The sequence below is a fragment of the Argentina anserina genome, chromosome 4, assembly GCF_933775445.1.
Source record: "Argentina anserina chromosome 4, drPotAnse1.1, whole genome shotgun sequence".
Lineage (NCBI taxonomy): Eukaryota > Viridiplantae > Streptophyta > Magnoliopsida > Rosales > Rosaceae > Argentina > Argentina anserina.
The window spans coordinates 11,681,794-11,694,363 of record NC_065875.1 but is presented as its reverse complement, the minus strand read 5'-3'; the positions used below and the strand labels follow the sequence as shown (position 1 = coordinate 11,694,363).

Genomic DNA, 12,570 nt, shown 5'->3' with positions numbered 1-12,570 from the left:
CTGCCTCCAAAACTTTTCACTAGCTTCGTCTAGTCGATGACTACCACGAACATCTCCGACGTTGCGCCCTTTAAGTCGAGATTAGGGTCCACCATGTCACGTCGTCGATAGCGAGGTCGATTATGGGGTGGTTGTTGTGGATGGAGAGAGGGATCCCCAAGTTGTGGGCTTGGTCGTCTATTTGTTTTGAGGTCTGGACGCCAAAAATATCGCTGAGTTTGCCAGACATGAGAGATTGGTTGAGTTTTGAGACGACAAAGGCAACGGTGGAGCTGGTGACGAGGATGAGGACCATGCCAAACTTGACGTACTCAATGGCTTTGTCAGCAACGAGCTTAGGAGAGGAAAGGACGACGATCCTGAAGGCGGTGACCACGATGACGACGACGCATAGGATAGGAGAGGATGACGATGGTTGCCGATGCAACTTGCTAAAAGACGACCTAGATCATCTCCAAATCTTGACAGGGGTGCCCAAAACAATTTTTTTGGTACCCATAAAAATGTTTTTATTATTTTTCTTTTTCATTTCTTTAGTTCTTTACTTTCAGCTTTTCATCCAATTTCATCTAGTAGAGTTAGAATTGGGGGTTACACAAATTACTATGTTGAGCCACAATTCACTACATTAATCACACAACCCGTCACAAAACAATGTTAGTGTGACATGTAATGTAGCTGACTAGTTTTCTAGTCACAAAAGTAATGAAACTTCTAACTGATGTGACTCCTAATGTGACATCTAATGGTGTGATTACTATTGTGGCTCGTGGTGTGACTACCAGTGTGATAACGTCAATGTCGATATTTAGATCGTATTAGTTTATATGAGAACTTCAAGATCACATAACAGCAGATAAATGTTAGTTATTTTTAGTCATTCTAATATTCTTGCTTTTTTCATATTTTCTTCTTGCCACAACATAGTCACATAAATCAGTCACAAATGTTGTCATACTACCAAATACAACGGTAGTCACAATGTCGATATTGTAACTAGTTAGTAGTGTGTCATGCAGTGTAATTGCAAGTGTGATATGCCAAGAGAAATGTCTAATTTGCGAAATTATGTTAAAATTCAAATGTGAAGAGAATGTCAAGAGATATGCATGTATTCATAATGAAGAGAATAACTATAATTCAGAAGCCTTGAGGTCCGGTTTCACCAGAGTAGCTTGGAGCACCATCATGGACGCTGGTAGTCTCTTGCAAGGATTGCTACACTTTGTACAGTAGTCAGTTCAAAGAGGGTATAATATCAAATATATTAGGGGAGAGAACTTTCTAAAGTTACCAATTACACTCAAACAAGTCGCCGGATGGCTAAGTTATGGACGAAATTAGAAGAAGAGGCAACACGGTCAGAAAAAAATAAATTAAAAATTGATTGTTTTCTAATTTTGTTTAACATTTTAATTTCCATTTATTAAGTTTATGAATTTTCTCATTCAATCATGACTCTAGGACCTCTCGTGTTATTTCTCATTTGATTAAATTTTATGTGAGATATGTGTTTTTCATGCGATTGGAATAACAATGCACAACAGATTTCGATTGGTTCGATTACTTGGGGTTTCATATGCCCATATAATACTGGATTTTTGGGCATCGCACTGGCACTGAAAAACCAACAAACCCGAACAAAATAGATCCATTACTGCCTGAAAACCACACTGATGACATATAGTGCATCAGATATTTCGGTGGTGATTTGTTGTTTAATAGAACTAACATATATATATATATATACTTACTTATTATAGTTTTAATGTTCATGATTATTAGACGATGGTTACAAAAGATATGCTTGTACGCACAAATTTTATGAGCTCTAAGTCTATCCTAATTCCTCCTAGTAATGTTAAGAGTTTTCTATCTAAGTTTTTCACTTTATGTCAAAACTCTCTCTCTCTCTCTCTCTCTCTCTCTCTCTCTCTCTCTCTCTCTCTCTCTCCACTTAATTTTTGTTAGCAGTGACAACTGACAAGTTCTTGTATGGAGTGGGTGACGACTTTGTTAGGATGACAACCTTGCATGTAGTCCAGCATTAAGATGGCGTTTGCCATCTTATTTTTCCTCATGCCTCGCTCTAAGATTTACTTACAGGATCAAGGGTTGGGCTCTTATGGGATCGGGTTTCTGACTAGTTGGCATTGCATTAAGACAATAGTGTGGTGGTGATTATGTCCAAGTGCGGCGAGATGGTTGATTTATGGTACTACAAAGTTGAAGTGATAATTAATTTTAAAATGCAAGTGATTAAGTGAGTCTTGAATCACGGGTGTATTAGACATACACTAGTCCCTAATAGTCAGGTGTATCTCAGCCACATCCAAATACGTGCTTATAATATCGATGATAGTTACATGTGATCTATTTAAAGGAAGTTTTATTCATACTTCCTAAATTGGCACCTAAATCTTTTTTTTTTTCATATCAACGTTGAAAAAGTCAATCCATATAAAATGACCAAAAAGACATTCAAATGACAAATATAAATTTAAAAAATAAAATAATATGAGTCTAAGAACTATATATCAAGAATGATTCACAATCGATGATTGAGTAAAATTTTATATCATTTTGAAAGGTTATATAATTTGTCGGTAGTGACTGATGTATTTTCTAAAATATGATGTTTGCGCACTCATTTTAAATATATTTTTGTGGTTTTTATTTTCTAATTACAGTGAATTTATTTTTCGGTTCTCCCGCATTTTTCATGATTAATGATGAAATCAAAGAATCTGGAGATAAATATTTGATGATGTACTGTAATCTAAACAAACAGGCTTTGAATCTCGACAAATATTAAGGACTTATTGATTAAAAAAATATCATTGTCGAATGTTCAAAATTAAAGGAGGTCTAATCAACAATCATTAATTCAATTGGACTATGGGCATTTTGAGAAAAATATGGATGTCTAAATAGCATTTCAATATATTGTAAAAGAAAATTAGAGGTCTGCTCATCAAAAGGTCTATGTGCAAATTTGGAGATATGGATATATTACAAATGATTACAAAATGTATATTTGATACAGAAATTTGAGGCAACTAAACAGCGAATACAAAAGATGTTCAACAAGGTTGAACTTTCTATTTCCTCATATGACACTACTTGGGTGGCAAGAGTCCCTTCTCCAAATTCTGCAAAGGAGCCCTTTTTCCCTGAATGCGTAAATTGGTTGATGGATAATCAACTCCACGATGGCTCATGGGGTTCTCCTAATTTGCATCCATTGCCAATAAAAGATGCTCTCTCATCCACCTTGGCATGTATACTTGCACTAAAGCAATGGAGTGTTGGTGAAGAACAAATTAACAAGGGTATATTTATTGACTTTGCATATTTGTTTATCCTTTGCTGGTGCTGTTTGTATAATTAACCCTCTGTTTCTTTTGTAGGGCTGCATTTTATTGAGTCAAACTTAGCTTCAGCTACTGATGAAGAGCAGTCATCGCCTGGGTTTGATATAATATTTCCTGCTATGATTGAATATGCAATGAGTTTGAATATGAATTTTCCCCAGGGTGGATCAACATTAAAGCATTTGTTTGACATAAGAGATTTTGAGCTTAAAAGGTATTTTATTTGCTTTATCTCTTGTACCTATCTTTTGGTAAACTTATCTAATTAACTTACCTAGTCAAGCTACTGACCTCAAATCTGCATATATAGGTTTGGATTTCTTTTTACAACCTTATGATATTTTTTTTTCTTTTATGATATTTAGTCAGTATGAAGTGAAAGCATATGAAATGCATTCTGTACCGCATCCTAACTCTTCCTTATTTAAATGTATATTACAAATTTTGTTAAACTTAGACCCTGAATTTGTACCAAGGTAAAGTTATTGTTCATATTGTTTGTTAAACTTAGACTTCATGTTGTTATAGAGTGTTGTTCTTTGATCATTTGTAACTTGCTGCATTTGCTTCTTGTAGTGGGATTTAGAGGCAGAGCTGGTTGTCTTGATTGCAAAGTTGGTGATATTGATCAAGTCCAAGAAGAATGTGCTTTGGAGAAGGCCACCCAATGTCTTAGAGCAACAAATGTGATAATAATCAGTAGGACTTAGAAAAATATTTTTGTGTATATACATATAACTGAACAATTATATGCATGCATTTAATTTATTACGGTCAAGTTAGCTTCTAGATAAGTTTTTGCTTTTGGTTTAGGTATGTAGAACAATTATGTTCTAGGCATTTACTCTTAGTTAATAGTTATGGTTTTCTAAAGCCAACTACTTATGACAGAGTGTATTTGGGTTTAAATGCAATAAGAATTACATTTTTTTTTCTTTTTGAATGAAATTTAGTTATTAATAGGAATATTGCATATTCAAATGTAGTAATTATAGGATATATATATATATATATGACACGATCCACCCCAAATATTAACCTAATATCTAGGATAAGTCGTGCAAGGACTATTGACAAAGGGGCATATCCAAAAAAAAAATCGGCATAGCCTCCCTTAAAAGTAGCCAACCCAACCTGCAAGAAAAACTGCACTTCTAACAATATCCAACCATATTCAACTTCTATAACAAATAATTCAACTTAGTTACACAACTTAAATCCAACCTCTTAAACATCAGAAAATCATCCAAATAAATTCAGAGTATCAGAGCAACTAAACGGCATAAAAGAAATCAAACGACTTGTAGGCTAAACAGATAACCTACAGTCCGGCAGTCGGTGGAAGAGAACGCTGCCTCACGGTAGCTATAGAGCGTCTGTAAGCCTGTGAACTGGGCATTTAAAACGAATGGCCCAGGGGAAAGCATTTAAAATATTAGAGTGAGTGGACAAAATCAAGTATCAATAAATAACGATATATTTTATACTTCCCCATTTTCTTTTTATACCAAGAAAATCCAATGCATGCACATTTTTATTAAAAAGCTTTCATAAATAGAAATATTCTCATTAAAATAGGACTAGACCCCGCTAGTCAAATAAAGGATGTCATACCATATGCCCCTCGGGCCAGAATATATATATATATATATATATATATATATACACATCTATCAAATCTCAAATTCTCAATACCGTCACGTTACGTTCACGGAGAGGGTATTGAGTCGTCATATCAGTGCCGGCTAAATCACCTCGCCTCCCCGGGCAGCATCGCCTCTCAGGCGAAAGAGTGAATTCTTATGCTAGCATAATTATCTCAAGTATGGTCACAAAAAAATAACTAAGTGAACTAGCCCCGCTAGTCACAAAATAATAAATGAGCGAAATCACAGAAAATTGACAACATTCTTATCCGTTGATCATACCTCCTTTATAAGCTTAAAAGAGAGGATACCGGAAGAATGGATACGATTCCGTTGATCGTGCCCCCTCTATACAATTAAAGGAGAGGATACTGGAATAAAATAGAAAATCATTCTTATCCATTGATCGTACCCCCTTTAAATAATTAAAGGGCATGAACCGGATTAAGAATCGATAGAGCGAGTACGGTTCCCCACCGTACGTATAAATCTCAAATTATAAACAACAATTTCCGAGAATCTCATTCTCGGATAAAAATCCACAATTTCCGATTAAATCAAATAAGGCGTTATAAATATTCCAAGACAAATAAATGGAAATATCATTGCAAATAATCCAGGAAAGCAATTAAATTCATATAACGCCAAATTCACTTGAATAAATATTCATGCATGCATTTAATTCAAAATAAAAGTACACTCACAGTAACCGAGCTACGCCGAGGGTCGGTCTGAAGTTTCCTCAACTCGAGTCTCTCCACCTCATATTGCAGAGACATAAAGAATTAATTACCGCAACCCGGTAATATTTAATAAACGAAAAACAACAACTCTCACTCGCCCAAAACCGTTATCTCTTCCACCAAAAATTCCTCAACTCCACTAACAACCTCCATACACTTCCCACAATATTCTAACATTCTAATACTGTGAGTTCCCCAATTCATGGGTTAAACCACAACCTAATTTCGGATAAAATACGGACAATAGTCGCCCAAACTATCCCACAACTCCTCCAAAAATTCCACAAATATTCATACAACATCCTCAACCATCACAAAGCTTAAAAATGCCATCGAAAATTCTTCGGCATGGCGGCAGCTGCCTTTGGCGCCGCCGGAAGTGGCGGCCGGCCGGCCAAAATCCGACCACCACCCATGGCTACCAAATTTCACCACCACAATCCAAATAACATTCCTAACAAATTTCTAGTTCACAACATCAATTTCAACTCTAAATCGTCCAATTTCAACAGTTCCGAAAACCCCCAAATTCAAAACCCTAGAAATTCAATTCGTCGATTCGATCACTTACCCTTTGAATTGGTTCAATTCCTTCGATGAGATTGGAGCATGGAACGAGCCCTTCAAAACGCACCAAGCATCCCGGCCTATGGTAGCCGGAGGAGGGAGTTCTGACAAGAAGACGCAGTCGGCAGGCGGACCTTCTAGGCGGCACCGCTCGCTCACGGCGGCGAGACATGGCCGGTCACCAACCCAGAACGGAAGGATTTCCTCCAAGCTTTCGAACGGTACTCGTGCGGCGGCCTGGAGTGGTCGGACGGCGGAGAACCGTCACTGCTACAGTGACGGGGTCGGGGGGTCGGCTCGGGGGAAATCGCTGCTCTCCTTTTTTTTTTTCTTTCTTCTTCCTTTCTAAAAAAGGAAACTTACCCCCTATATACAAAATCTCCACCGTGAATAGTAACTTTCCTAAAGGGGCGTTTCTCCGACGACACACTTTTACGAGAATATCCGAACCCCAATATATTAAAATCGGATTTCGGTTACGAACGTACCTAAATTTGGACGATAATACTATTTAATGAAAATAAAAAGATTGAGGTCGTATCAATATATATATATGCTAGTATTGGTATCATTTAGACATCATATGAGAAATTCTTGCGTGCGCTGAGCGTACCAAGTGGCACTGTATCCCTCGAATAACAAGGCGACACGTGTTACTTTTTTCCCACCCCGACATCTCCCTTGCTTCTGTTTCCAGATTTGTTAAGAGCTTCATCTCTCTTTCTCCGGAAGCAATCAAGATGTTCATCCTCATCAAAACATAAACCACAAAGCATGTCGAAATTAACCTGACCCAACCATTTCACCCTCAGGTTATGCTTCACCTGAACCTTCTTTTTTGTTTGATCAGATTGAGCTCTTGCCAGGGGGGGTTATCAGATGTGAAATTGGGGTTAATGATGATTATATATTGTAGCTCATATGATAATGTTGAATTTAAAATGTCATTAATAAGAGAGAAGAAAGAGGTGCATAGGGAGTTTGGTAGTCATACTGTATTAGAGACATAGTTCTTGTTAAGAAGAAGAGACTCGAGCTATCCGGAAACAAAGAAGAAGAAGAACTTCGAAGAAGAAGAATGAAAAAAAAAGAACCGTGTTGAGATGGGGATACAATAACACATGTTGCATTACTATTGGATGGATATAAGGCACGTGGTACGCTCAGCGCACGCAAGAATTTCTCACATCATATATATGTTGTCTTGGTATCATTCAGACATCACATATATTTGGTCAACATATATATATTGTCTTAGTCAGCATATATCTGTTGTCTTAGTATCATTCAGACTGCACATATATGTGGTCTGTTTGAATCTCATTCAACAGATAGCCTATATTTGTCTCAGTTTTAGGTGAATTTGGGATGATTCAGACAATAGTTGACCAGAAAAAATATGTCATATGATAATTGTTCAGACGTCAATCTAAAATTGCTATCTGAGTGGTTATCACATAACACCGGCTTAGACGACAGTAAGGGTTTGATTCAGTCAGCAATTCGGCACTATTATCAGAAGTTCCCGCAAATTACCTTCACGATGTATATACATAATAAAATAATAGATGTGGCCTGTGGACCGGGGTTTCTAGTATCTACCAGTAATGAGCCACTAGCATACAGATCGAGAGAGCACCTCGGAGAAAATATGGATTTTTAGTGATTCTGATTCTTCAGATCACTTGCATGAGGACATATGAGGATCGATCTGTACCAAGTGAATTCACTGGTTGATTTGCTGCCTAGACTCCACGCATGTATACTTTCCTTTTTGAATGGTGTCAATATTAATTATGCAAAGTATGAATGGTGTCAATATTAACTTTAGTCCCAGCAGCTGGGAATGAAACGAGTTTAAGTTTGGTAATGTGTTTGGTAGTTAAAGCATCACATTCCTTTAGCATCTATTGTGTAAGCAAGCATATGTAACATGCATTTTCCCACGTAAAAATTTTGTGGTATTATCCCAACTAGGTCATGCATGTCACAATATGAAATCAACTCACTCATGGCTTTGGTATCATGCATTCCTACAAGCATTTCCACCTTAGGGAATCCGATCTAATAGGGATACCAAAAGAATATATGGCTTGTAGTGGAAAGAGGGTACCTAACATGATTCTTGTACGCGATTCCTTTTCTTTTCCTATTTTGTAACAGCCATATATACGACATTTCTAGTAGCATGCTTAATTGCTTATGATCTCATTCACTTAATAATTGACAATTGTGATCACGACGGCAGAGAATCACACATATGGTTATTGAGTATTAACACACATGCTTAATTTGGCCAACTAGGTGAGCTAGCCAGCAGCCCACAATATACTGTTCTGGAGCTAATTGCATGTACATCTTTTCCAGCTATCAGACTAACGTAGTTAATGATCAAAACCGATCTTACTTATATCATAATATAGTAATTTGGCAACTCTTAATATTACTAGCTCATAATCTCCAATTTTATACCTATATTACCATCAACTCAATCACATGAGATAATGCTGAAAGAATATATGTGAGAATTGAGTTGGTGTTCGACTTTATAATTAGCTATGGAGTTCAATCTCCTAAATCCAATATAAATAAATAAATAAATATATATATAGCCTTAGCTACGTAGAATTTCTATTTTTTCACCACTTTTTGATCAAATTTCCTCATCTCCACCATCTAGTATCTAGATAATGTTGTGTAGATCATCTCTATAAAATTTCAGCAAATTTGGTAAACGCTAAAACCCTCAAAATTGCGTTTTTCTGTTAAAAATATGAACAGTTCATGTGTGACATAATTCAGTTCGTCCATTTGTTTTTCGATTTTAAGGGTCTTAACGATCACCAAATTGACTGACATTTTTCAGAGATGATTTACACAATATTATCTAGATACTAGATGGTGGAGATGAGGAAATTTGATGATAAAGTGGTGAAAAAATAGAAATCCGCACTAAAACTATTGGTGAGGACCTCCTTAGCTGAGAAAAATGGAAATCCTATATATAAAATGGAAATCCTATATATAACAGTTTTTACTTCTGTACATCAAAGTATAAGTAAATATCCACGTATTCCAACTAATCTGCTTCCATGTTATCCGAGCAGTATTGCATCTAATCTCTTTCGTCTGGAAGTTTCGAACTTATTTTATACAGTTTCAAACTTTCAATTGTGAAAATGGTTAGATATTGCGTGAAACACTTTATTTGCTCGACAGAAAAACACACTATCCATGCATATGTCGTCGACGGTTAGTAATTTCTGATTGAGAAAACACTCCTATTTCCATATCACAGTTGTTGCTTTAAATATTAAATGATCGATTGAAAGCAACTTGATTCCATTTGCCAATATACCATCTCGTGCAAATTCCCCATAGGCACGAACCAGGTTGACACCTTAAATCTTTCTCATCGATCAGTTAGGGATCTGTAGTATCTGTACCACTTAGCTGATGACGATCGAGATGAGATCTTTAATTTATTCATCACACTCTACTAGTTATAGATTCTTACAAGTATATGGTAGCTAATTTAACGTATCCAAGTTTCATTTTTGTCAAAATATACCATTTGATCTCTTTTCTCCATTTGCAATATCACAAAGTATCTGAACATTCATCTCCCAGAAAACCTACTCTTTCACTTTTGTTCGGTTATAAATATATCCACACCCTTTAGCTTATCATATCGATCCATTTAAGATTAAGGTTTACCAAGTATCTTTCTAGTTTTTCTTGTTTTGTCTTGAGCTATAGCTCTTGATCGAACTCGTAAGAGCAATATGTTCAACTGGTTTCAATCAGAGTGTCTTCCGCACCCAAACCAAGTTGCGAGTGACTCGGTGCACGGCAGGAACTTGGCTCTGAACGAGCTGAGCTGTAGTGTTTGCCTGGAGGAAAACAAAGTGTGCAAATGTGAGCAAAGTTTCGAGAGCTGTAAGAAAGTCGACTCAGATGTTGGCGATCATGAGCACCACGGAGAGGCCAATAATTCTGTTACTCATGCTGTGATCAACATGACTGGGATGCTCATAGGTACATAAAAATGTCTTCTACAACTCGATCAGTACGTACAATTGTACAATAAACCTTTGGCTTTGTGTTCTGCAAGATAGTTATCATTTCAGGTTCATCTCATGACCACGAACTGCACGTGTTTGTTAGCACAATTCAGTTCAATGACTCACCCATTTTCCATATGATTGATTAATTTTCTTGTCTAGAGTCCGTTATTTATATATATACTTGAGAGAAGAGACGTACGTAAGAAACAGCATGCATGTGAGTATATCAAGTATATAGTATAGACGTAATTGATGAACATGAGTTACGTATTGATTTGGTTAATTTTTTCTTAATAACAATAAAATCAATGATTAATTTTTTATGGTGTGTGCTACAGGTTTGGGGCAGCTATCAACTCCATATGCCATAGAATCTGGAGGTTGGGTTTCTGCATTCTTAATGATAGGACTTGGTGCTATATGTGCTTATTGTTCTCATCTGCTGGGGAAATGCTTAGACAAAAATCCTAAGTCAAGAAGCTACACAGATATTGGACAAAATGCCTTTGGAACCAAGGGAAAACTCCTAGCAGCAACCTTCATTTACTTAGAGATCTTCATGGCCCTTGTGTCCTACACCATCTCATTGCATGACAATATAAATAGAGTTTTCTCAGGAACCCAAGTTCAGATTCCATGGGCCAAATTATCGAAATCTCAGCTCCTGACGTTGTTGGCGGTTTTGGTTGCTCTGCCGAGTCTGTGGTTGAGAGATCTCTCTTCCATATCATTCCTCTCCTTTGGTGGTGTTCTCATGTCACTTGCCATTTTTTCATCAGTGGCATGCACAGGCATTTTTGGTGGGGTGAAAGCTAATCATATTATACCAGCCCTTCAGATTCAAAACATTCCTGCAATATCTGGCCTTTATATCTTCAGCTATGCAGGACATATTGTCTTCCCTAATTTATACAAGGCCATGAAAGATCCTTCCAAGTTCACCAAGGTACTTTACCCCTCAAAATTTTAATATATAGCCACAATCTATATTGGTTTCTTGTTTATCAAGGGTTATATATATGCTCCGACAGTTAATTTGATACCCTACACAAAATCTAACTTATTTCGAGTCCTAATAACTAGTGACTAGATAGTGTCGATCTTGATATTTGTATATTTTCTTCGAATGCGACTCTTATTTTTATTTGCATATCCTTATTTAGCATCATAACAACTTAAGATACTTGACGAATCGAACAAGAGGATAAATTCGTTATAACTAGGCCAAGAATGCATGTTTGTTGCGGGTACTTTGCTTCATTCTTCCCTGAAACTTTTGACTTATGTTTTCAAATTTTCCTGCAGGTATCTATAATAAGCTTCAGCATAGTCACTTTGCTTTACAGCTCTCTAGCCTTCATGGGTGCCAAGTTGTATGGTCCCCAAGTAAATCCCCAAATAACTCTAAGCATGCCTCCCCATCTTATAGTTACAAAGATTGCACTATGGGCTACAGTGCTCACACCAATGACCAAATATGCTCTGGAATTTGCACCTATGGCAATCCAGGTTGAGCATAACCTCCCAGATTCTATGAGTTCAAGAACAAAGTTGATTGTCAGAGGTACAGTTGGTTCCTTTCTACTTCTGATGATTCTCGCACTAGCCCTGTCAGTCCCATATTTTCAGTATGTTCTCAGCCTCACTGGATCGCTTGTGAGCATTGCTATCTGTGTCATTTTCCCTTGTGCCTTCTACCTCAAGATCTGTTGGCCTCAGATATCAAGGCCTCTTCTGGTCCTAAACTTCATTCTGATTGCATTTGGGTTTGTTCTTGGAGTGCTTGGAACCCTTTCCTCATCAAAGTTGCTCATGCAGAATCTGAGTAGAGCTCACTCATAAGCTGAGACAAATATGTAACGTGACGTACAATTAGCTTAATCTTGTAAATCCCAGATGAGCTGAGTTTATGTACTGTCGTCCTCTTTTTCTTTTCTTTTGTTTGAGATTCATATATGGTGTGTCTATCAGTAATTAATGTATATGTATATGCGGTTGTTAGTTGTTACAAGAATAAGATTATCAGAGAACATGCTTTTACTTAGACATATTACAAGTTGCTAGAGGTGTAAATGAGCCGAGCCGAGCCGAATATTAGGTTGTTTATATTTGGCTCGTTTTCATTCGATTGAGCTCGAGCTGGGCCAAAATTAAATTTTTGTACTTCATGTTC

General features: G+C 36.8%; 1 protein-coding gene across 1 annotated transcript; it reads left to right on the top strand.

Annotated features, from left to right (window-relative positions):
• The first annotated feature begins 10,041 nt into the window (after nucleotides 1–10,041).
• On the top strand, nucleotides 10,042–12,245 carry LOC126790653 (amino acid transporter AVT1H). The gene is made up of 3 exons (XM_050516977.1): nucleotides 10,042–10,368; nucleotides 10,736–11,343; nucleotides 11,703–12,245. The coding sequence occupies exons 1-3, from the start codon at nucleotides 10,116–10,118 to the stop codon at nucleotides 12,237–12,239; spliced, it is 1,398 nt and encodes a 465-aa protein (XP_050372934.1). The 5' UTR covers nucleotides 10,042–10,115; the 3' UTR covers nucleotides 12,240–12,245.
• The last annotated feature ends 325 nt before the right edge of the window (nucleotides 12,246–12,570 follow it).